We start from the raw sequence: 27,723 nt of genomic DNA on the forward strand, positions 1-27,723 counted from the left end.
AGAAATTCTTATGAAAAGCAATAATCTAACAACATTGAAATGTCGAATCAAGTAACGAGTTCACAGAAGGTTATTTGAAGACCAACGTATTAAACATGAACAAAGTTTGTTTTATCGACTATAATATTACATTAATGAAAATATGGCACTCCGCTTAAAAAAATTCGAATGATCTTGATATCTCGGAAAATGCGACCTTGAACAAAAACACCTTGTCATAACATTTGACCCTTTGAAACGAATATTCCATATTTTCTTGTGCCGTTAAGAGCAACGATGATAGGTTCCAACTCTCGGTGACTCATCCTGCATGTGAGCGCGTGTGTGTGTAATAAAAGATCGTGTTTGCATGCGCGTAAGCTTTATTATTTCGTTTGTTTGTGTGTTTAAGTATATGTATTGTACGTGCCGTGAAACGTATAGACACCATGCGTGTGAAGTATCGACAATATGCCGGCAGTGTTAAAAATTAAGTCGCAAGTATGAAATTAAATAACACAGAGAGAGAGAGAGAGAGAGAGGAGGAGAGAAAGAAAGAGAGAGAGAGAGAGAGAGAGAGCGAGAGAGAGAGAGCGAAAGAGAGAGAGAGAGAAAGGGATAGAGAGAGAAGGGGAGAGAGAGCGAGCGAGAGAGAGAGAGAGAGAGAGAGAGAGATTGCTAGAAAAAGACATAGAAATAGAGATAAAGAGATATAGCAAAGAAACTTGTTTTTATTTTGTTCGTACATGATAGCATGAAAGATACAGAGAAAAAAATACGAGCACAAGCCATCAATATCATTTTCTACGGTACGCGGCTCGCGTGTGAAAGCCGTTAAAAAAGTTGTTGGTCTACGTGCGCGCTAATCAAATACAGAAAAGCGGTTCTATCGCGTCTAAAAAAGATGTCTCGTTGGTAGAACGAGATACGAATTAATTAATCGTGAAGCTCGAGTGCTTGAAGCTTGCGTATGCGACAAAATAAAGTGCTACTGCGATACTTACATCGGACCATATTATACTCGGTATCCAAAAAGAATGTATTCCTTCCTCGAAACATAACTGTTATAATTTCGATTTTCGACGATCTCCCCGTTTCTAGGGAGGTGGTTCACCGTGTTTCATGATTTCAAAAACGAAATTACGCGTCGGACAGCAGAGCACCGTGGTTCTGTCCATTCATATTCACCGATCGGCCGTCACACGTTGGACGTTAGAGTGCGGCGATAAACCATTGGTCAAATCGTCCTGGCCATTCGAGTGCAGCTCCGGCTTAATTCGCTCCAGCTCTGTTCGTGCGGTGCCATGAACATTTATTTTACGTATTCGCGATACGTAATGGCATCGACGAGTAAACTCGCGGTTTAGGAACCGGCGTGGCCGCGCGGAAGCGGCTGCGTGTGCGCGCGCGCGTACGTTTCGTGTCACTCTTATTATTATATACCGTGTTGGAATGCTTCGAAAAGTGCATCGGAAAAAAAGAATGTTTTCTTGGACAAAAAAGGCCGTCAAGTCTGATCGGTTATTAAATCGGGCGCGTCTACATTCGACACCGATACTATTTTCATCACTTTTTCAACAACAGTTTTTTAATCTTTTTTGCACGTTTGTTTTTCTTTTCGAAGACGATGACACAGAACGTCGCGTAGCGCAGGATTGTGTAAATCGTTGAACAATTCTGCGTAGCACTCTTCTCGCCTTTGAATCGCAAGGCAGTTTGTATAAAGCGGTCGAAACAGGTGAGGAGGCTTCGGCGCGATATAATACATAGAATATATGTACTTGATGCGATCAAAAGCGTGGATTATTTGATATTTATATAGAGAGATATGTATAATACATATATGTTGTAAATAGAGATGCATGTATACAGCCTGTTTCGGTGACACACCCTTTGGAACCACGATTTCTCGGTAAAACGTTTTGCCCACGGTTACCGAGACTCAACGTGTTGCAAAGGTCTCTCTCCATGTGCCAAGCAATTACAAAACAATTGAATAGGCACACGCACGAGTTTCTTACGCAGGCGATAGCGGCGAAATAATATTATATAATAATCGAAGCTGAATAAGAAGCCGACCGAACGCAGGGTTGGATTACTTGGATCGGAAGTTACCTAGAAGAAGGTCCATTTCCATTATTTTACACATTTTCATAATTCATTGTGTTTTCAGTTATATTTTAGATTCTTGAAAATTTAGAAAGTTTCATTGATTTGAAAAAGAAAAAAAACGAATTTCTTGATAAATTATAAGGCCATCTACATCTCTGAGTAGGTTTCTATCAAATGGTCCACGAAGAATGGAATATTGTAAAATACAATTTTAAATAGCATTGTGTTTTTGAGAAATTAAAGCAAAATATATAAATCTACTTGGTTGAAAATAAAATTTATTTGTTACTATTTCAATAAAACAAAGAAGGAATGAATTTTTAATCATTATTTTCTGTCCCCTTCGTTATCAAACTTTCAAGTATTTTCAACAGGCTAAATTGTAACTGATCGCGAATACAATTTACAGTGAATTCACATTTTACATATCGACCTTCTTCTCGACAATTATTAGTAAAATCTTAACGGAGGGAGAGGAAAAGACTAATGTGGCGATTGTTGATAAAATCTTAAGATGAAGGAGCAGGATATCGACGTGATAAAATATATGGATAATACACCTAAATATCACTCCTTCGTGCCTCTGAATTTCGCAACTAAAGCGCAGGAGAAGCTGTGGTAGAGGCTAAAAGGCCGGGAACGTATATACAGGGTGTCTTACCTAAAGGTAACTATCTAAATATCTTCTTCAGTTGTGACGATACAAATAATATTTTGCATACAATTTGAATGGTATCAAACGGCGAACACGCAGCAAAGAATATTTTTGTGCCAAAGTCATTTTTTTCAGGGTTTTCAAAGTCACCAATGTTTTTTTGTATATGAGTGGATATTTTTTTCCCTTGCAGATTGTAGCTGACATTAAAACGTGTTGAGACATGTATGTCCTCAAAGTGATCTTTGACACCAAAAATTAAAATTAAACAGTAAATTTATTTCCATTGAGATCATACCGGTGGACTTCTTGTGGGGAAATCTAAAGCAAAACGTTTATAAAGGACAAGCTACAACGCTAGAGGACATGAAGGAGGGAATAATGAGAGTTTCGGTTGCCATAAATCCGGAAACCATCGAAAGAACATTACTAAATGCATAGCTAAATATGTAGGATATCATTTTGAACACTTATAACATAACTAAAAAAATAAGGTTCTCTAGAACATGTTTACTTACATTCGCCGGTTCTCGCTTATCACTGCAAAGGTTTGCGAACTCAATGGAAATAAATTTCATCTATAATTTTAATTTCGGAAGTCAAAGGTCACTTCAGGGACATGTCATTGTACATGTCTGAACGCGTTTTAATGTCAGTTACAATATGCAAGGGGAAAAAAGTATCCACTTATATGCAAAAGAACATTAGTGAGCCAGAAAACCCCGGAGAAAATGACCTTGGCTCAAAAATATTCTTTGTAGAGGATTCGTCGTTTGACACCATCCGAATTGCATGAAAAATTGATTTTGTATCGTCACAACTGAAGGTGATATTTAGGTGGCTACCTTTAGGTGGGATACCTTGTATACATACATATAATATATATGTACATATATAACTTAATTTTACGGTAAGAGAGATGAGAAAGAAGTAGAGAGTAGAAGAAAAAGAAAGACGGCGAGCCATACGCTCGTTTCAATGTCGCTTGTCATAATGAAAAAACGACTAACAACTACAAGGTTCCAGAAAACGACCGTGTGCTTGGCATCGTCTAAGGTGTACACTTTCTCAGATAAGAAAAGAGAAAATTTTGAATGGCGCAAAGGAATCGCGATTCGCGAAAATTCCTACAGTCACTTTCTTTTTCTCCCTTCGTTAGTGTATCAATTGCGTGAGCAACGTAACAGTATAGAAAGAAACAAACCGAGGTAGGAAATAGAAAAGTAATATTGAACAAAAATCGTCTCTTCGCGAAAAATATAGAATGAAATTCAAATGTCTCGGCGAACGAAATGTAAAAAATCGAATAATATAATTTGATTTTCTTGGTCGAATGTACATTGCGAAAGTTATGCTAACGGTCAACGAATTTCGAAACAAAATCTTTGGAGGGAAAAAATAAAGAATTTATAAGAAGGACGCTGAGAAAAGTAAATAACAATACAAGCACCAAGTCGAACAGATTGTCGAAGGATATTAAAAACAAGGGAAGCAGGAAGCGAGGCTAAGATTGTGAGCAATAATGGGCGCAATATGGAGTAATACAAAGAAGAAGCATTAATAAAACAAATATTCATGCATTTCTCAAGCATTATTATTACAAATACTGGCTGACTCCTTGACAAACCCCGTGAGCGTGCACGCGCAAAAACGCATTCGGGACCTCGAAGACTCATTTGCATCATCGTTTCATTTCATTCGTTCTCTCAATTTCTTTTTTTTTATACTGCCTAACATTCTCTCTTTCCTTTCTATACTCGTTTCATTTTTGTTTCTTGACTTCCTTTCTTTCTGTTTCTTGTTTTTGAGTCGACGACGCAGACTACACGCGGCTATAATCAGATTACTTCATATATCGTATATATATCGTATGTACGTGTAATATCGTTTAACCATCAGTTAATTCGTTTCCTCGACATTGGAAAATGGACGACGTGCCGTTTCTTTTTTTCATTCTCGGATGAATCTCCTCGCCTCACGGTTACCATTGTCATTAAACTCTCGCGGCGAACGTGAAGGTATGCAACGTGTGCGCGTTTGTACATTCGTGTACGTGTACGTATACGTATTTGTGTGTATGCGCGCATACGCGCGCGCACGTATCTGTGTGTGTGTGTAGTAGTAGTAGTAGTTATGGGTATCTGTGGTGCGTGCACTACCGCGTTTACAAAACACGCATACAAGCGGCCAAAGGTGTTTCGAATCCGTTACAATCATCTCGAACATCGCTCTTTCGTTTATCAATTTCTGCGTTCCCGAGGTTGTCGATGATTACGTTAATCATGTCGAAGGCTATATACCCCTTCGACGTCGTTCAAGACAGGATTACATATATGAGTGTGATCTGTGGGGTGCGTGTCTCATATCTGCGTGTACGTACACGTGTGACAATTTATTCTGCCGCGCGTGCATTTACGAACGCATGAGTATAATTGAAAAATCAGAGATAAAACGGTACGCGATAATAAATAGTACCTGTATGCACGTATTATTACGTAGGTACGCCGTAAAACGTGGGTTTCCTTATATGTATTGTTTATAATTCTTACTGAATATTTTATGTATTTATATAAGTGTGTGTGTGTGTGGGTATTAGACGTTAGGTGGTTTCTTAATGTGTTTTTCTTGAGTTTACTCTTGTAGACTCTAGTACACGCGAGTGCACGTATGTCGTTTATGTACAACGGTGTACAAGTGCAAGGGGAAGGCACTTCCGCTATTTCTCGGCCGACACCACACGGGAAACTTTGGACTGCATGTTCGTTTTGTTCGATGATTCGACTTAAAAAATATGACGATAAGAAACAAGAAAACGGTATTGTACATTGATCCAATCGATTTAACGATCAAATTCATAGATGAATGCAGTTCCAAAGTTTCAGTGATCTACAAAACAAACCAGCCACCCTCTTGATAGTGTACGTACAAGTGTTAAGGGCGAATTGAGGAACCCTACAGTTGTCGGTTCGTGTGCGTGACTTGTTAGAAATGAGAAAAACGCGTACAACCCATGCGCATACTCTGCGCGAGGCATTCTAGTCCAGGAGGCCGTTCGAATTCGTTCACGTATGTATATATCGTCACCTTATCTTTACTTATCTCTATATGCAGAGTGTACATAAAGTCAGGGACAAAACTTTAAAGGAATACTCTGTTTCATGTAGTGAAAAAGAAAACCGATCTTTAAACAACTGTAAAAGATTCACTTGAAATTCACCATTTTTAAATTTCACGAAGAAGATAATATTGTTTCATTAAAAGTTCAATACACATTTGTAAAATCGCAATGATTGCTTAGGAATTTTAAATAAAAAACTTGTAGAAGATTTACCAGTACTAGATCGCGAAAAAATTTAGGATATCACCAAAATATTTTAACAATTTCTTTGTCAGACCACGAAACAACGCTGTGTCGTTATCCACAAAATATAAGTATCAAGGAAATGGAAAATTTACGAACTTACATTTAACTAAGGTTTATCATTGCATCGACTAGAACATCCTACCAAATTTCAATCCCTTATTCCATGTACATTCTATATATGTGTGTGTATGTGTGAAAGTGTATAATTTGTATACCTGGTGTACGTGTACGCATGTGGTATGTCATCTACGAATACGTTTATGCATTGAAATCGTATTATCACAACGAATCGCAGTTTTTCTTTTTCTTTCAAAGTATGTTTGTTTTTGACTGCGAGACTAAAGACAATCTCTCCGTCCATGTTTCGTTTAACGAATGGTACAAAATACAAAATGTCGGTATGGAAGACTGTGTTTCCTGAACAATGTTGCGTCCGGAATGAGAGGATATCATGAAAACCGACCACGAATCGTCTCGCCGTTTTGTGCGCATTGACTCGCACACTCTGTGCATGTGTTCTGTGTGTGGTTGTACGCGTATGTGTCTGTACATGTTCACCGTGTGTCTGTCACGACCGTGACGGAGGGTCTGCCTTTGAATCTCGCGTCCAAAAACGAAAGGAACCGAGAGGGAAACGCGAACACGCGTTAGCGAGTATCCTCTTTGAGAGGTTCGATCATAGATCGATAGTTAGTTCTTCTTATTTCTTATATAATTTTTAATTTAAACTAAGTATAATTGAATTTTCTTTAAATAGTTTTTTGTAACTAGTAGTTGAGTACGGTTTTAAGGAAATTAATTTCCCATTGTAAAAATATATATTTCCAATTAAATAATCGCTGTCGCATAGTACCACGTACTCCAACGGCTCCTTTCATATTCAATTTACTTGTTTCTCTTTCTCCTCCCTACAGTATGTGCCAGTGAATACATGGTGTGTCTGAGGAGTGGGGATGAATTCGAGGCAAGTAGGTTTGCGGCATCATGCATGGCTTGGCTTTTCGGAGGGATCTCTCGGAGGTTCTGTGAGGTGGACATCCGGTGCTCAGATGTCCTAGCATCTACCTCTGTTCATAAAATGTGGCCACACTTTGTGCAGCAGTGCACTATTCTAGAGATGGCCGGGCTCATGTCTGTGGTAAAGCATGCAACCCATGCCGGGGAGAAAAAGAACGTAGCACACATAGAGAAGAGGTGGGAAGTTGTATGTACAACTGAATAGAATCAACGAGGGTAAGATAGATAAGAATCTCATCTAGGGATGTGTTAACGCCTTCCAGAACTGGATCAAAGCGCACCGAGAGTTGCGACGCTGGATACTGAACATGGGCCAGACATTTCAGGTAAACGACAAACTAGGGAAGGCCATCTTCTTTTAGATAAAGACAGTTTGGCGAGGCTACGGAATGAAAGCTATTTGTAAGGTGGAGAGTTTCATCTCTTCCCAGAACAGAGCCTTGGAGCACCCATCTGTGGCATGTGAAGCTAAGGTTCACCTGTTCTGGCGACGCAGAAGGCGACCCACCAGGAGTCAATTGACTACTTAAAACTGATCCCTCTTCCTGAAGCAGAAACCCTGAACCATCGAAACTTCCCCAATTTATATAACATGGTACTGCACGCAGCGACCATGCACGGCCTTCTTGGCAAAGAAAGGCAATTCGTAATGACAGACATGCAGGGTGTTGGCCAGGCAATCTTAAAGCGGCTTAGTGCACTCTGCATGCGCCAAGGAGCAGAAGTGTCAGAGGAGACACTAAAGATTTTCCGAGAGATAGGATACCTCTCCGACGGCACGAACCTGAGAGAACTCTCCAAAACAGACACAGAGGAAGAGGGCCCATGCAAGAGTAGGCGGTGTTGTGGCACAACACAACAATTATAGAAATTGATTTCCACAAAAGATGAGTATATAGTAATATATATATATATATTTATATACATACTCACTGATACTCTTTCTTTCTTTTATGCGTAAAGAAAATTATTATTTACACGTATAATAGATCTACAACATATTTAAATATAATATACGTATATTTATATATATATATATATATATTATATATATAATTTTTTTTGCTTCCTCGTTAGTTATTATTTTAATTACCATCACCATCGTCATCATTATCATCGTAATCATTAATCTCAACTAAACGAACTTTCAAATCACTGGCAGACACATGCATGGATACGCAGAACAGAGAAAATTTTCTTTTTCTTCTTTTCTACTTAAATCGTTCAATCCGGCGAACGAGTTTCCTTTCTCTTCGCGTAACATAATCTTCGTTCCGGACATGTTTCCCTCGCGTGCACTCGAATTAATTACTATTCGAAAGGAAATGCACAAATATATATATATACTAATTACTTGGCGCGTACGCGTGTATAGATATATATCTCTTTGTCCTCTCGACGAGTGTCGCGTGTTTTTGTTGAACGTTTTTGTGCGGTCGTGTATCATTAATGCGCATGTGAACTCGTTTCAATAGATTTTTGCTTCTTTTTATTGTTTTTTTTTTTTTTTTCATTTCTTTTCAGGAGGAGACGCTTTCCCGATTTAGAGTTTTTTTTTCGCTTCCTTTTCGTTAACACAACATTAAAGTCTTTCGGCTTCCTGTTTGTATCTCCTCACCTCTCGAATTCAGCCTTCTCTTTGTATTTTAATTTATTTTTTTTTTGCTACTCGTGTTCGCTAATCACGAAAATGCATATTCTTTTGTTATTTTTCGTTTTTTACTTTTTTAACTCTATCATACCACGCCGTTTTGTGTTTATGCACTGTTTTTTATACTCCTTACAATCGGCGGCTTGTTTCGTTTCCGTTTCTCTTCTCAGCTAAATGCATAAGCTCGTGAGTTGCAATTGACGAGGTTCACTGTGTGCAATAAACTCCCCCGAATTGAATCTGTGAAGGACAAGAATGTTGCCTTCGTGTTTCGCACGCTATTACATAGATAAAATGAGAATAGGACGAAGTCTCTTTGCTAAAATCTATACATATACGTTAACCATATGAATCAAAAGGATCGCCCGAACACAACGGCGTTTCCACTTCAATCTCATCGATGTGCAAGGTGTTTCTAGGAAACATACGTTTCTATAATAGTCCTTAATTAATCCCTAAAGCTAAGTTGGAAAGGGCGGAGGTCGGATCGGTAGAAATTTCAATGGTAATTTCGATAAAACCAGCCTCAATGTTTAGAGATCGAATGTTCCAAACATGATGTGCGACAAACAAGGCAAAAAAAAAATACATGAAAAAACAGGATAATTAACCGAAGTATAATGTTTCATATATTTTAAAGATCAAATCGTTCGTTTGTCTTTTTTATTCGCCGCATTATTCCTCTCCGTGCCTCTTCCTCTCCACTACTCTTTAAGAGTAATCTATATGTAAACGATAAAAATAATAAAAATCTGAGAAACGATAAACGAACAATTAGCGAATGAAATCGATCGATTTCGACTTATACATAGCAGTAGAAGGTATAATAACGAGCAATCGACTGAGAATGGACTTCAACGGCTGACTAAGAGACAACGGTAATAATATTCTACGACTTAAAAAGGCAAGTTGTGTACGCACGTAACGTGACTTAGGCCGAGTATCGTTTCCGTCCATCTTGGCGTAGAAAATAAAAAATATATAGAATAGATATACATATATATACATATATGCAATATAGAATAAACATTAATAAAGATTACAATAATAATTCCGACGAAGGAACGACTTTCGATAGAGCGTAACAAGAGAAATAATATTCGAAACAAAACGGAACAAATGGTCGCGTGGCGACGTGTCGCAATAGAAATTTCACCAAATTTTAAAAATCATTCCTACTACTTATACTATAGCGAGAAATTATTTTCCCTATATGCTACAACTGAAGAAAACGTTACACGCTAAAATTATCGTTGAAAAGGTACGCTAGAGCGTCTTAGAAAAGAAAAAACAAATAATAATAGTAATAATAAAATAATACAAGTGACAGAGAATAAATGAACGCGATAGTCACAACTAAAGATTACTTGGATGGCTCGTGCAGTAACGCGAAATGAATGAATTATTGGCAATTCTTCGTATAGAGTCGCTCTTTTGTAGAATAAAAACAGACAAGAAGGGAGAAAATAAAACGTGAAACAATAAAATCGGACGCCGTATGTTGACGATTCAAGTCTATTTGATCGCAATCACAATGAAAGGGAAAGAATCGAAGGGTTCATTCGCAAAAGTCTTCGTGTCGTTATTATTTTCTATTCTTCGTAGCATTACGTTTGAAACGCTCCAAGTGGAATCGGGTCAATAAGGCACTGTTCACCGACAATGTCTGACTAGAAAATGAATCTATTTTCGGAACTCTTGTTTGTTTGTCTGTTTGCATCGTGTTTTTATCTGTTATTTCGACGTTTCATTTCTCATCTCGCATCCGCTCGCTGGATGTTCTCTTTTTCGTGGACAAAAACGCGCGCTACAGCCGTTTCTCACGCATTCAATTCCTTATACTCTAATTATATATGAATCTATCTATCTATCTATCTATCTATCTATTTATCTATACAAGGTGATCACGCTTTCAGTCCCTAGCGTTTTCTTCCTAAGTGATAGATATGTCAGAGAAATAGAAGAAGGCAGAGTTTCGCTATTCGTTACACAATGTCTTGAATAGATTTTATAAAACAATGGTCTTCATGTAATGGCGATACTATAAATTTTCTGTAAATTCATAACTCTAATTTTTTTTATGTTATATGAATGCAGTTATCGAGATGAGTTCAACGATCTAACACATAATAGTGATCAAGGTCAGTGAAATATAAAAATTAAGGAAATATTTTGGAGACATTATAATACTAAATTTACCGTAGCCTTACTGAATAAGGTTACATAACATATTCAGTATGATTCCCATTTTAGTAGAATACATATTTCCGCCCTTTGAACTACACTTTTTTGTGCTTTTTACAAAAAGTAATAAAATTGGTAGTAAATGTAGCGTTAAAAAATTTCTAAAATATTTCCTTCATTTTCGTATTTCAATGATAACACTATCGTGTTGTAGGTTGTTGAACTCGTCTCGACAGCTGTTTTCCTATAATATAAAACAAATTATAGACATTAATTAAAAAAAATTCGTGGTATCCTTATAACGCGAAAGACCAATGCTCAATTAAAAAAATCTGTTCATATCATCATACTGCACAAATCTACCACTTACGAAAAAAACACTGTGGGAAGTAATGGCGCGAACACCCTGTACATGTAAACGCGTTAAAATTCCTTTTATCTTTGTGCTAAATCAAAAAATGGCTCGGCAACGTTAATCTAACATTTTAATATGCAATTCCATATCCTACGTTCATTCTACAAACTACGTCAACCAATTGAAGAAAGAAAAAGGAAACGCGTTAAAATATTGAATGTATTCCACCTTACCGAGGAACGAGCGTTGTCGAAGCAAGACGTGAAGAAACGGCGTGCAGCGTTCGCATGGTCGAAAGAGAGAAACCAGAGGGCCCAGAAGAAGGAACCAGAATGCTCAGAGCAGTAGGGGACGAAGGTACGTCTCCCCTCAGGTCAATTGACCGACAAAATTGTTTACGAAGTCTTCATCTTTTTGTATGGCTGCATTATCACGCCGGAGCTGACCGGAATGGCTACCTGCGGTTGTGCCGCGATCGTCGCCGGATTCGGAATCTGCGGTATCTGCGGGACACCCGGTACACCGGGGCCTGCGACACCAGCTGCGACTCCAGGCACGCTGGCGACACCGGGCAACACTGTGTAAGGATTCTGGACATAGTGACTACCTTGGACCGCGGCCGCGGCGCCAGGAACGGTCGGTATCGAGGCCTGAACATACGGATTTGGTAGGATTTGTTGTCTCATCAACGAGTAAGGATTGATGTGAGTACCGGCCGGAGGCCTGGAATAGGCAAGAATTCCAGCGGGAAGAGGCGAGGCCAGGGCGCCAGGAATCCCAGCTAGGTTCGGAATCAGTGGCCTAGGTGTCGCAGCTGTCGCTGGCAAGCCAGCAACTGTCGGAGCTCCAGCTGCCGCAGCGGCGGCAGCCGGGTTCACCAGGGCCTGCTTATTCAAGGCTACGCCGGTGTAGTTAAGAGCAGTGAGTTGATTAATACCGTACGACTGGGAGACCTGCGAGAGTTTGATGGCTTTCGCGTAGTTCTTCTGGGCGACCTCTTTCGCGAGGGCAGCTGGGTCGAGGGGCGTAGGTAGCCCGGAAGCCATACCAAGGCTGTTCAGCATGTTCAGACTGGCCATGTTCGAGGCGTTGTAGTTCGACATCGATGCCATGTTCGTGATCGACGGCACGTTCGTCATGGAAGCCATTGAGACCATGTTAACCACGCCTGGCATCGAAGTCAGACCGGCAACAGAAGTCAACGGGCTCATCGCGGGCTGCACGGAAGCAGCGGATAACGCCAACTGGTTTTGTATTTGTTGCTGTTGATGCTGTTGATGTGCTTGTTGTTGTTGTAACTGGTGTTGATGCTGCTGCTGTTGCTGCTGCTGCTGGTGTTGCGCCTGTTGCTGTTGATGCTGGGTCTGTTGATGATGCTGCTGCTGCTGTTGCTGCGAAATTGTCGTAGGACTTGCGTGATTCAATTCGGGGGAGTTATGCGTGTTTTCGGCATCGTGATTCTGCGTGGCATTCGGCTGCTTGTTATTGCCGTTACTATTGTTACTGTTATTGTCGGCGGTTGGAGGTGGTGGCGGTGGGTTGTTGCAGGGATCCATCAGCACGCCATTGTTGGCGTCGGCGCAGTTATTGACTGTGGCGCCGCCGGTTCCCTGGGAGGAGGAGGAGGACTGAACCACCACCGCGTGGTGGTTGCTTTGCACGTTCGGGGGTTGCACGACCGATTGGTTAGAGGTTTGGGTGGGTAGGGGTGGTGTTCCAGTGTACTCACATGACACAGGCACGAAGGGCTGCTGCAGCTGCATTAACTGTTGATAGGTCGTCGCGCCGGTAGGCTGATAGACCGGCATGCCGGACTTGTCGCCCGCCGGACGTTTATACGGAACCATTCCTGGGAAGGCCTGCAAAACAGAAATGTCGAAAACGTTTACAATTAGTAAGGACAACGGATTTTTTATTCATTGGGATGTGGATCCTGAGTGGAGGCTTCTTGACGGTGCAAAAACTCGGAAGAAGCCTCGACTCTGTCTTTCCGAAGGAATCTCTTTTTATCTCATATTGATATGTATTCTTTTCTTATAACAAAAAACGCGTAGTTTCATGCATTTCGATAACATTCTTCTGATGCCACGGAGCGGAAGGCCTTACTCGTAGTATCCCGAGATTCGTTTTACATACGAAACAAGCGGCTTGACGTTCAAATGATTTTTTTCAGTACAAACGTGTGATTTGAGCTAGATAAATGTGGCTCGACTTGGACATGAACTTGGACATGAAACAGTGAAATGTATGCGGTATAAATACGTTTGTACGTTCTTCTTCGATAAAAAAAGTTCAGGCTACATGCCTTTATTGATTAACGTTAAACACGGCGCTTTATCACCAAATAGATTCGAAGAAATTGTATTTCACGAACGACAGTGTGTGGTTGTGGCGCACACGTTTTTTGCAGTTTTTGATTCTATTTGATTAATTTGGCACGCGATAATGTGTACATACACACGAGAAGCGGCGTCAGAACAGAGGAAAATATTGCGTGAATTTATATATATATATATTTTTTTTTTGTTTTGTATGATTCAGTGGTTAGATTCTGCACTTACAAAGTTCTCGTAGTAGAACGATCCGACAGACTTCATGTCCATCTGCAACAAAGACAGGATCGGTTTCAACTAATTTCGAGGAGGAGATTGTACGAGTTGCGTCTGTATAACTGGATTTTCAGGGGAAGATGAAGTAAAAAAGGGGGATCTTTTTTTAGAGAAACAGAATTAGGTAGTCCATGTCGAGTGGGAGGGTATACAATACGATAAAAAAAGTAGGTTGTAGTAGTAATACGTAATACGTAATACTAATACTAATAGTAGTAGTGGTAGTAACAGTCGTAGTAATAGTAGTAGTAGTAGCAGTAGTAGTAGTAGTAGTAGTTGTAGTAGTAGAATAAGTAGAAGTAGTAGTAGTAGTAGTAGTAGTAGTAGTAGTAGTAGTAGTAGTAGTAGTAGTAGTAGTAGTAGTAGTAGTAGTAGTAGTAGTAGTAGTAGTAGTAGTAGTAGCAGTAGCAGTAGTAGTAGTAGTAGTAGTAGTAGTAGTAGTAGTAGTAGTAGTAGTAGTAGTAGTAGTAGTAGTAGTAGTAGTGTAGTAGCAGTAGCAGTAGCAGTAGTAGTAGTAGTAGTAGTAGAAGTAGTAGTAATAATAATAATAATAGTAACAATAATAATCATAGTAGTTAGTAGTTAGTAGTAAATAGTAGTGGGAGTAGTGTGTAAAAGTTGTGCCGATGACGCAGCTTGCGGCGACGTTCCCAAATGACGACGTTCGTTGTTGGATAACTGTAAAATGTTCGATTTCTTTTCGTTTTTCTCACACTGTTTTCTCTAGATTTTTCGTTTCGGCTGTTTCGCTCGATATTTTCTGTACATTTATCCGTTTCAGTTTTGCATTCGCTATCCATGTTTCTACAATTTGAAGAAACGTGTCAGAAAGACCAGCCATTACATACATAATGGAAGGCCATCGTGAGGCCAATTAAAGAGAGAACCGTTGGTCCTGCCTCAACTGAGAGTCGAATGGTCCGTTACAAAGCTATAACGCCGAACGCAAACCTGGATGAAACGGTTTGTTGCCTATTGAAAGGAGCCTTCGAGCAACAAAGAGAGAATGGATGTGAAAATAGGGTGTTGGGAGGGAAGCAGAGAGGGGAGTGAGAGAGAGAGAGAGAGAGAGAGAGAGAGAGAGAGAGAGAGAGAGAGAGAAGCTGCACAGTATGGGATGCAAAAGCTGCGAAGCTGGCACGGTTTGTCGACATTGGGCGGGCACGGTGTGAATAGAACTTTGTTATACGACGAATACAAATATTGCGTGTATATCGATGCTGCAAGATAAAAAAACGTGCTTACGAAACAACGGGACAATCGGCGTGATTAATCTTGGATAAATTCAAGTCGCGTGTGCAAAAATAGTGACAGAACAATTTTCGCCACTTACAAAGAATGGAGGGAGAAACATGTCGCAAGCTTAAATGCTAGTTACAAAGTGAAACAAGTTCGTCCGTCTCTCGGTTAGTTCGATTTTTTTTTTTTTCGTAAAGAGAAAGAAAAACAAACAAACCAAATGAATGCGAAAAAAGTACACAAAAATGGGGATACATATTCGGCAATAGAGATCTGGTTTTATTGGCTGACAAGAAAAAAGAAGAAAAGAGAAAAGGAACCAAATTTTCGAAATCGAATAATCGGGCAAAGAGAGAAAAAGGGAGAGAACAAAATAGATAGAGACAAAAGGAGAAGACGAAGACATAAGTAGCGCAGAAAGTTGGCCAGTGTATATAAAGCAATCTAGTGTGCTCTTAGCTATTTTGACGTGATTTTTGAAACAAGACAGAGATTGTTTGACAAAGAAGTCGATATACGTCAAAAGAGAAAAATAAAACGTAAGAAAGGAAATCAAAAGGAATGTCTCGACAAAAAGTGATCAAAAAAGTACCGTGTTATCGCGTGGCCACTAGTTCTCTATGGAAAAAAGACAAACCTTTCGTATCATCGTCATAGCATCGAGGGGATGACACTTGATACCATCACCTCGGTAGTCGCTTAAGCACAACATGCATCATCGGCGCAAGCTCAGAATTTACACAAATCTAACGCTCCGTAAACGCAGTACCAATCGTGTTTTCTCATCAAGTAGCATCAGGTTTTCGTTCCTCGGGATACCATAACAGCACGATATGTCGCACACCATTAGAATCGATCTCTCCTTTCTCTCTATACACGCTTTCAGTTCACTCTATTCACAATGCAGGTCCTGACGGTACGGAGATTAGAGTCGAGAATTTTGTCACGATGTTTCGCTGCGAAGCACGCGCGCATCCTCAGTTTTCTTTTCATTATCTTGGACAAACATTACTTGCTCTATTTTTAACGCGAACATATTAAAATAAGCGCGACACAAAATTATCATCGATAATGTTTAAATTACTAAGTTTGAGATGCTGCAAAAGAAATGCGCGCGTGGCTCGAGACTGCGAAGCATAGCCATCGATCGAATCACGTTTGAGGATAAACCGTTCGTCGATCGCAAATCCTCTCTAAGTGTTTAAGGAGGTTCCGCTAGGGGTGAATTTACGTGAAAATCGATCGTGTACGTTGTCAACAACCACGAACCTTTCTTCGTAACTGTGATACTTTCAAAGTTTCTTTTAAATTCAACAAACGACCGATAAATCGAAGATTCGTTAATTAGAAAACTCCAAATTTGTTTACCTTGTCCATTCTTTAATTATTTACATGTACTTCTCGCGATTGGTGAATTCGTGGCTGATGATCGAGAAACAAACAACGAAGCGATCTATAAATACATTACGAGGCGTAAACTCTGGTACGAACAACATTGCAATGAACAACAGAGTATGAAGCGAAATCAAACGTAGTAAAATAAGTTAAACGGTCTCAAGAAATGAAAAACTAGAACGATAGGATGGGAGATGGCAGGGGGTAGACAGAGAAAGAGAGGGGCTGACAGAGAGAAAGAAATGAATATACATAGATACTTTGGAGAATTTCGTTTCGCGGGCACAGAATTTCGAAAGTAAAGGAAGCCAATGTGAAATTATACGGTACCGTGTATCGTATGCAGTTACAACACGAGTAATGCGTGTAATAGATGATAAGTGAAACGAAAGAATTGAAAAGAGAAAGAGAAATGAAAAGTAAAGAGTAAAAGAAATGTCAGCAGTTTGAAGTACATAAAAATGCGCAAAGAAATTAAAAAGTACCAGCACGAATATCCTGAATGCACGCAAAAATTCCTCGAGAACGTACACTTCTCCCGCGGCTAGACAGAGCACAGCGGGACTCTTGTTAGAAGTAAAAGAAACAAGAACAAAAAGGGAAGAAAATAACAGGTATGAAAAACAGGAGTTAGAGCTCCAAGCGCGCTCGATAGTGTATTCACAATCGCAATGAACTATATGTTCATAACTTAAAGATACCACACTACGAGGAACTTCCGGAAAATGGCCCGAACTTCTCCATTTCGTTCACCATGAACTTCCGTTTCCGGAACACATCGCCGCGTTTATCGCACGGCATATCGTGCGGATCTGGAAGCTTTGTCAAAGCAGAAATTATGTTCTGCGCGTTGCCGTTTAAATCACTAAAATTAAATTAGCCAGACATACCTGTTCTTTTTTTTTTTTATCGTAAATAACTCTCTAATATCACAAAGCTTTTTTAAATTTCAGTTTTCCTCGTGTTATTCGGAAAAATATACTGTTCAAAATAATTAGAAAATATGATTGCAAAATAATTAACAAAATTAATATATTTCATTTACGCGGACGATCTAGTTGATTGTTCAAATAATTGCAACTTTAAGAAGTCTAAATACTGTACAAAGATTTAGTAGAGATATTAATTATACGGTTTGTTAATCTAAATGATTATAATTAGAGAAATGATTAGATGGTTAATTTTAACGAAGACATTGTTATGCATGGCCATTTTGATTTGTAATATAATAATTGCGAACTGTATTAATAATACAAATAAATTGAAAAATGTGAAATGCAATGATCAACATTAGTAATATAATTTCGTTATTTATATGTAATGTTATCCCACTGTATGCACGATTGCATTGAAAGAAGTGAAACGAGATAGTTTTAGCAATAAACATACAAGTAAAAAGGAAAACTTTGATGTATTGTATTACTTGAACTATTTAAGCTTTCTGTACATATATTTCTTGCTTCGTATACGTGATACTAAAAAATTGCTATTATTTCTTTAAATTATGTTTTTTGTACTCTTTTAATCGTTTTGAACAGGATACAAAATAAATTACTATAAATTAGCACCTTCGATAATTTGTAACTAATTTTTGAATTACCTTGCAAACGATTACAAATCACAAAATTGAATTTGTCGCGAAAAAAGATTTATTCTAAATAAATATTCGATATTATTTACATTATAATATAATATTTTTATGCGAGCAATTAATTATATATGCAGGGTGTTGTTTTAACATGTGAGACACACTTCCGCAGTAGACAGGGCACACAAAAACAATGGAAAACGATCATATAACCATGTGCTCTATATGACCACGTTTCTGAGTTATAGCCATTTTTATATTCCAGTTCTGTGCAACTTTATGTAGTCTTTGAAATGTTCTTTTATCTATGTAGCAGATGTTTACTGGGGAAACGATCCTCCTATACACGTCTTGCTTCAGCTGAATTACATTCGTCGAGTTCATATATCAAATGTATGCCATTTCCTAGCTTCAATACTTATTCATTGTCACTCATAACGCACGATAAATTAATAAATTATTAAATGCTCTTACTAAGAGAATGACCTAAACTGAATTATAGAACAGAATAGTCGAGGTTGAAAGATACGAAGGAGTTATCGAGCGTTGTATACGGACGTTTAGCAGAATCAGTTATAGGTACAGCATAATTTAATTTATCATTTAAAATTATTGGAGTCCAAAAATAGCTACAACTTACGAACAAGGCCAAATAGGGCACATATTTATATGAATTTTATTCATTGCTCTTCTGTCCCCCGCCCATCGCTGAAGTGCGTCTCAAATGTTGAGAAACACTTCATATACTGTATAAGGTGTCCGATAACGGTTGATAGAAAACTTAAGGGGTAATTAAATAAGCAAAGTAAGTCAAAAACTTAAGTCAGAATAAAATGAAAATCAAGAATAACAAAATTGAATTTCAAGCTTCATAGTTTAGTTATTAAGAATTAAAATCTGCGCCTGAAGAAGGCAATTTCTATGCAACACTTGTAGCGCATATTGCGCGGATTTTTGCTGTAGTTATATGTTCGCATATTTGTGATATCTGTGAAAAGACTTTTTAACTGTAAAAGTATTCGTTCTCTGTGCTCGAAAATTTTATTGGGCGTGTATGATTTTTGCGAATAGACAGGTTCGATGTCTATTCTAATGATTCATGTTGCACTTTCGTTGAAAAATATTCGCAAAATTGTGTCGCCCATTATGACAGTTTCTACTGTAAGCGTGTCTTTCTTCGCTTGGTACGGCATTCACCTACCGGACGCGCGGCTGTCTGGCCTAAGTTGGCGCACAAAAATTGCTTGCTTCAGGCGCAGATTTGAAATGTTAATAATTAAAAAACGAAACTTCAAAGGCAAATTTTGTTATTCTTGATGTTCGCCTTATAGACTCGTTCCTTAATTGATCTATGAACTGTCGTAATGTATATACATGGTGGACTACCCCATAACTCGTACTCTATACATAACTCCTGAACTATACATTGATTGAAAAATTATTATATACGTATAAAAGTCGCATGAAAAAACAATATCAGCAAAAGCTTCGATAAATAAAGCAAAATATCTCGTTAAATTTAGGATAAATAGTTGTTAATACTTTTTTATTCAGAAATTACCATTCCTTCGAATTTTTTCATAAAAAATACATTTCATTGAAAAACATGAAATTGAACTTCAAATCTCCGAACTACCTGCACACATAAACAAAATACATACGTTACGTAATGCCCCTCTTGTAATCACACAAATTTCGTACATAACGCTTTCTCAACCAATGCATAATTTAGGAGTTAATCAGGTGTACGAGTTGCATGGTAACTCATTAAGAAATGCCGCCGGAAACAACTCGTTTTTTATTTTATCAAAAAATGTTTTATATGAAATACGTTGTATTCGATGAAGCTTGTTGAATGGACGCATTTTGATATTTTTATGTCTTACGTTTTCTGAGGAAAATGAGAAAAATAAAATAGTGAAGATTACCTTGATGTCTCCGAAAATTTAGGATGTAAAAAGATCAAAATGCATCCTTTCGACGTGTCTCATCGAATGCGATATATTTTATGTAAAACATGTTTTGATAAAATCAATAAATAACGAATTATTTCAGGTGACAGTTCTTACTGACTCGCCCTGTATATGTACAAAAGGTTAGAGAACAGGGTGTCCCAGTTTTTTCCTATCAATTGACACTATTAAAAAGTTATAGCAAAAATTCGAAATACGAAGGGAACTGTAAGGGACTTGCGGTTACTATGATGTACAGTAGGAATAGATCAGCGATATTTACATCTGGTCTGTTTGTGGGAGCTGTGTTTACTGTCTGAGATCGTTGAAGCTGAATGTAACTTCTGCCAGTGCCATTTCTATCTGGTATTGTAGTATATAATCACATGTCTGTTACTAGTCCCTTCGTATTTCGCATTTTTGTTATGACTTTTCAATAAAGCTCCAAAAAATCTATGTTTGTGTAACATTTTCTTTTTTACTTATACCCACAGAGCATACTGACAAAGTTTTGCCGGCATTATGTCAACTTTGACGATTCATATCTCAGTAATGGCTTGTGCAAAAAATATGTTTAGGTAGTGAAAACGTTCCGATGCCAGCAGTAAAAACTATAGGTACCAATTTCAAAATTCGAAGTTGACCTCTGCAAAAATTTTCAATGTCATCACAACGTCAAATAAACGACAGCATAATTATTTTTTCATATCTTTCGAGATATTTGTCTGGGGAGATTAAAATGGGACACCCTGTATATATCGAAGGGTTAAAGTCTTCTTTGAATTTTCGTTTGTATAAGTCTCTATATCTACATTTTTCCATTTTCCAAATTTGTAATAAAGAATTTCAGTTTTCGTTCAATGACACAATGGTGACGTTCAAACCTTAAAAAATTCTGGAGCTGGATAGGAGCCTGATAATAGAGATATTTACCAGATTTAACTTAGACTTGTAGATAATTTGTTGAATTTGTATTGAAAAAATAACGTAATATTATTGAATGTTCAGGCAATGATGGAATCTCCGATATAAAAACTCCAGTAGAACATCTTCCTACAAAAGCATTAAACAGTTTAATAAAAACAAATACGCATCGTTCAATATGCTCATTGCACTTCTAAAACAAGTACTTTATTCTAAAAGAATATTCTATTTAAAAGAAAGAAAATTAGCCTAAGGCTCTAACTTCTAAAACAAAACAATTTTCTTCATATTTACTAAACATATCTATTTCCATCGCGAACTTTACCGCGAAACTAAAAAAAAAAAAGAGCTATGGAAGGTGCTAATTCACAGTTACTCACCCTTCGTAACAGAAATATTTCTAACAAACTTGAATCGATAAACGTAAAAGAACCAGATAACGAACAGAAGAATATGGTAACAAATGAATAGAAAGAAACAGAAAGAAAGAAAGAAAGAAGTAAAAATGTTCGGGCCAATTCCGCGAAATTGAGCTACGAAAAAGGAAAGTGTACTCCATGCATAAGCCGTGGTACCATTAGCAGATCATCATTGGAGTCACGCATCCGCTTCTTGCCGAGTTCGATGCTCGCCATACTGGCGCTCTGAAGTCCTCCGGGAACCGCAGTTGCCGGCACTCCTGATACGTTTTTCGTTCAATTTTATGTTTCATTCGTTTTTCGTGTCCATTTTCAGTCGTACATGCGATCGATCGTATAAATTTCCTCGTTAATCCATCATTTTTTCCCACGTTTGTTTACCATTTGTGTTATGCGTGTACGTATACACGTGTTTTGATATATTTTTATTTTGGTTTTAGTTTCGTGCCCCATTATTCGCCCGCCAAATAATACATCGTTCCCATGTTTAGTATCGCGTTGTAATTGTCGTCGTTTCGATGATCAAATTGTTGATACGTTACACACATTTTTACAATCAATGTTGTCGGTGATTATCATCGTCGTTTCCATCGTACACGCAGTTCCAAATTTATTTTTTATTCGTTTCATTTGTTGCATTCGGCGTTATATGTTCGTACGTATACGTGCGGCGATCGCAGTTCAAGGTGTATTTTTTTTTTTTTGTCAGGTTCCGTTTGGTATATTTCAGGTTCCGGGCGCACAGGGTTTTGGTCGGCATAATTTTCGCAGGCGTTAATTGGCAGGTAGCGAAGCGCACGAAGGTTTTGTCAGCAAGCATGAAGAAGCATCGTCAGGCGGAAGAGGGCAAGATAAAAATCAAAAAAAGAAAAACAGACCAGTTGAGGCTAAAGGCAAGAAACGACAGAATCGTGTATATAATATATAATTTAAATATCCAAGTTAAGAATAATCGTACATATACGTTATATATAAGTTATCGCTATACTATTTGCGTGTGTACATTCTGACACAATACCCCCACACCCATACACACGTGAGCGCGCGCGCGCGTATACACATACACGCGCACACAGACGATACATATGACATTCATAATAATATTATTGAGACACATACACAGACGCGCGCGCGCGCGCGTACTGTTCCCTTCACACCAATGTGCCGCGTGTTTTTATCGCGCACACTGATGCACCTATGCTTGGTTAAATTTGACAGAAATCTGTTTGGTTGAATTTGTACGACCCATCCCCGACTGGTTCCCGAGAATTTTGACGAAGTTGGGGGGGATGAATCTAGAGGTCGAAAGATGACATCCTGTAGAACATTTCACTTCAATGTGCATTTTTTATAAACAATTAAAATTGGTTACACAAAAGCTTGGAAGTTTATCTAGTATGGAACAACCTGCAGTGGATTAGCGTATAATGCGATCGCTTTGTAAGCAAGTCTTAAGTCGAGTCTCTCTCTCTCGTAAGTAGCAGAATTTTTTTCACTTTTAGTTTTAACGATAAAATTTCACATTGTTTTATTTGATAAGAACTACAGCTCGTTTGCATTATATTTCTAAAAGTGCAAATAAAATATGTGTACTTATAAAAAATACGTTGTTATTTCATACACATAAATTTAACACGCAACTTTTCCTCACGATAAATATAGGTACTTATACATTTACCCAATGTATGTACAAACAATATACATATATCATTAACACGTGTATTAAATTAATTATTACAGCTAGCAAGATCACGAACAGAATTATGGGTTATGGAAAATGAAAAAAAGTTTCATTATTTCTAGGACTCAAGAATCCAGACCTTCCAGTTACGAAGCGATCGCCCTATGCGTTGACCCACTGCAGATTGTTGCATATATATATACAGTTCCAGTCTTTTGCAGAAACACGTTAAAATGAAATATTTTAAAGGATGAACGGGATGCGTGACTTGAAAGGGATACCGCGTACGTTAGAGTGAATCATCCAATGACGAACCTATCTTTATAAAAATAGCATCAATGGATTGGTGAGATTTTGCCGATGAAAATGGGACCAAGCACGATTTAAATTGGACAGTAGTCTTAACAGTAATCGTGTTTATTCAGGATATTTAAATCGATTATTGGTAAGGTAAATCCGATTTATGTCGCGTTTAAACTCATTTTTATCAGAAGAATCTAACCAGTTCAAATGAAAATTAGAGAAATTGAAACTGTTTGACATTGGATGATTTAGTGCAATGAACGCGGTATCCCTTTCAAGTATGTAGTACTAGGTCTCGACGGTTGTTCTTCGACGTACTATTAGGTTGTCCGGAAATAAATTGCGGTTTCTGTACATGGTATTTAAACACGTGTAGTTTTTCTTAGAATGAATTTATTTCATCGAAATAATTTCCAACGTTTCACAAGAGTCCCTATTCCATGACAATAAAAATCCGGAGTTCTAGAATTAATAAACTCCACGAAGGTATTTACAGCATCCTCTTTATTGCGGAAGATTTTTTCTCGCATAAAGTTATCGAAATGTTTAAAAAAATGGTAATCCGTAGGCGATAAGTCGGGGGACTAAGGAGTGTGTTTTAATGTTTCATAACCCAATTCGTGTGTCTTCCGAATCGTGAATTGTGATACGTGCGGCCGGGCGTTATCGTATCGGAGTATTGGTCCCTTACGATTTACCAAACTTGCTTGTTTAACAAATAACTTTTCATGCACTATAATCATTAGCTGTGCTTTCATCGAATACACGATTGATATTGCTGCCAGTTTCCGCGGCTTTACGTCCTAATTTAAATTCATATAAAAATATGGTACGAATTTGCTTCTTATCCATTGTTACGTTTTTAAGTTATACTCAGAACAAATGACGGTGGAAAACAAAAGTGTATCGCTTATATGATACAAATGGTATATTACTTAATAAACATAAATTTAAAATATATAGTATAGAAAAGCCCTGAATATGACATAACAGAAAACCGCAATTTATTTCCGGACAACCTAATGCTACATGCATCTCGTTTACTGTTATTATATCTCGTTTACTGCTCTGCTCGCTTGCGAGAAGTTGAATGCATGGACATCAACTCACATCAGTCAAATTTAACCGAGCATAGGTGTATATACATATGGGTGTATGTCTATACGTAGAGTGGGTGTTTTGCGGCGTGACGTGTGTAAAACTACACGCAGCTTAACGTGCCACGCATGTAAGTAGACACGACACGCTTCTCGGGTTGCTCTCACGAGTACACGGTGTCGAGGCTGACGTAATTGCCTCGTATCCGTCTTCTTACGATCCGATCGACCGCGGCCATCCTTTCTCGCGATCTTGTTTTTCAGGGTGGAAAAACCACGTTTTCGATCCAATAAACGCAACAATAGTAAATACGAATACATATATACAAAATGAGATCGCTTTCAGTGCGTTGCGGGCGCCCGTGTGCGTGATTGCCGTGCGGGTACCCGCGCGTTCTTTGCTCTCAGAGCGATGCGTGCAGTCCATGGGTGTCCGTACAGTACTCAGTGTTCCTCCAACAGTTGAAAACGCAGGAACGTAAAAATGAACCGGAAGAAGTTTCTACTACTTATACAGCGTTCGTGTCGCACTGAACACTGCAATAAGGTAGAACGCTCGCCCGCAACACGTTGAAAGCAGCCTGATACTTGTGACGAAAATAAAACGTAAATTGAGATTTCAGCAACAGTCTGCGTTTATCCGGACCGAAACGCGGCCGGCTGAAACTTTGAAAAGAACAAAGAGGAGCGGAGACGCATGGTAAGGACGTGATCCTAAAAGAAACACACTGAACATTTTCAAGGACAATGGCAACCATCATCGTAATAATAGAAACAGTAGTAGAAACAATAATGGTAACACTTATATGCTAATGGCGATGATAAAGGCGGTATATAAATCGATAATAGAACTGATAGGCGTGTCTGGACTGGTTGTCGACAACGATCTGCGAACGCATGGCAATGAAAGTCTGTGTGTGGCTCGATGTGACGTCTCAAATGGGAGAAAAAGACGTGTCCTGGTAATTGAAAATAAAGTATCCGAGAACAGAAGATAGAGAGGCGGTGGTACAAGTGAGAAATAGAGGAGTTGTGTTAAATACGGGGAGACAAAAGGCGAAAGAATATAACCGGAGAATTCCATTTGATCATCCATCGGGATATCGGCTGACGTTTCTGACTCCGGCAACACCTGTAATAATCGGCTACCTATCTGTCGAAATTTATTAGTTTCGTCGCAATATCATTTCGTTTCTATCGTCTCGTTGCATCCTCCTCTCTCTTTCTGTTTTTCGCATTTCGCTAATCTTGGAAAGAAAAACTCGACGAAAGAAATAAGAAACATCAAGACGTTTGGCATAATGACACCAGAAAGGGGGAGGATGGATAAATCGAGAGAGTAGAATAGAGAGAGAATGTTTTTCGAAATTACGTTAATCGAGTTCCTGAAAAATTCAAGAAAAAGAATACATTGATTTAATTGACATATGTATATTGCACATTGTTTCCAGTTGTTATTGGTATCGACGTCCGCTGCTGATGTTCCAAGTTTTCCTGTGGTGGATAGCGTCGATTTTACAAAATGTATCGAGCGTGTGTCAGGTGAGTGTACGTATACGTGCGTGTCAGGTGTGCTCGCATAGATTGTGTATGATATCTTGTACGAATCAAGACTGTAGTATGAACACAGAAACATCTCTTACTATTGGCTGGTCCATCGTGTTTCTAGCCGTAGCCCCGCAACCGATCCGTACTCTTTTTTTCTGTAGGTGGTATATTAAGGGAACATGGTTTGTGTTCGTGTAATTTGAAAAACATTCAGACATCATGGCATAGCAATTTCGAAGAGTGCATTTCGTTGCATTAATTCGATTAGACGGTGGCTGGCTTGTGATCCTCGATCGCGTTGTCGATGATACACCGCGGCGAAGTCGAGGTTAATCGATCGAATGGAACATTGGCCCGACGCAGAGGGATAGAATGAATGAACGGTTAGATCAAAGGATGGCGTGATTAAATCGGTTTATTTGACAAATTCGTCTCTCTGACCGCGGTTGCTTTTTTTTTTTTTATTCTATACACAAATTGAGTTTTCTATCGTGGATTTAATTGAAGAAGCAACCACTAAAAAAGCGTTTGTATAGATTTCGGTCGAATCTATACGCAAGCAGATGAGCTTCCAGCTTGAGAAAAACAAACGAAAATTAACATGAATAGAATTCACTGGTGGCAAGAATAACTTTTGACGCGAGATCACGGAGGATATTTCAAGAAAAAGAATTCTCAGGGTGAAAATTTGTAATCTCGGGTGAAGTTCCCGTCATCAAAATGGCGCGCATTGATGCATAGGCTCGAGGAAAATTTCGGACGTAGGTTGTCCCGTCGGTACGCGGTATGCACCCTTGGGAAATTGAAAACCACTTTTAGAGAATGAGACTTCCCTGCCAACAAGCTGGTCTGCCGCAATCATCCGTGTGAGATTTTTCTTCCATTGTGTCCGGGTGTGGCTGCAGGTCTTCTGCGTGAAGTTGCTGAAAATGTCTTTCTCGCATTCTCTCATATCTTTTTTTTTTTTTTTATCGTTCTTTCCTTCGTCCTTTTCCTTTTATTCTTTTCTCTTTTGTTTCTACCAGTTTTTTTCTTACTTTTGTTTCTCGTTCGCTCCTTTTTTTCGCGTTCGTTCTCTATCCCCCGGACAATGGGCAATTTTGATCCCCCGAAGACAAGTTCATGAACGTTTGAAGCATAGAATATCTCTTTTTTTTTCCATCGTTCGAGAAATACATATATAAGCTTTCCCATTCGGCTGCCTTTAGCTTGCCTGTTTTGTCTCAAACGATAATCTTTTCTTCGCGTTTCGAACCTATCGTCGTGGCCATCCTCCGTTCGTCGATCGTCCCTCGACCTGGTCAATCTCACAAATGAATTCTTTACAAATTCTTAAATTTATTTTGGAATTTCCACGTAAGAACGAAGTAGAAACAGTTTCGATCGCGAAATCATGTTTATCCTCGCGGAGACACGAGCAAAGTAAAAATTGAAAAAAGAAAACGAAAGCAAAACGTCAGAAATGGCGATCGAGGGACGATCGCGAGGCGTTTACTACTTCGAGCAGTCAGCCAAGCAACGTTTCGCTAACAATCGTGCTCGTTCCATTTGAAAATCCACGAACGCGAAACTGGCCCGCGGAGATTGTCGCGAGAACGCGAGCAAAGGTTAACGAAGACAGGAAAATTTCAGAAAAACACATTCCCTTTTG

The 27,723-nt window shown here is 38.6% G+C and overlaps 1 protein-coding gene across 2 annotated transcripts in view; it reads right to left on the reverse strand.

Moving 5' to 3' along the window:
* Positions 1–11,712: 11,712 nt before the first annotated feature.
* Positions 11,713–27,723, reverse strand: part of LOC108577272 (mediator of RNA polymerase II transcription subunit 15-like) — a 38,749-nt gene continuing 22,738 nt past the window's right edge. For both annotated transcript variants that reach the window (XM_017940417.1, XM_017940409.1), the window contains 2 exons: positions 13,879–13,920; positions 11,713–13,176 (listed from right to left, as the gene is read on the reverse strand). In XM_017940417.1, the coding sequence (XP_017795906.1) occupies positions 11,713–13,176; positions 13,879–13,920 (1,506 nt within the window). The remainder of the gene's footprint in view (positions 13,177–13,878; positions 13,921–27,723) is intronic.

This window comes from Habropoda laboriosa, unplaced genomic scaffold, assembly GCF_001263275.1.
Source record: "Habropoda laboriosa isolate 0110345459 unplaced genomic scaffold, ASM126327v1 scaffold50, whole genome shotgun sequence".
Taxonomy (NCBI): Eukaryota; Metazoa; Arthropoda; class Insecta; order Hymenoptera; family Apidae; genus Habropoda; species Habropoda laboriosa.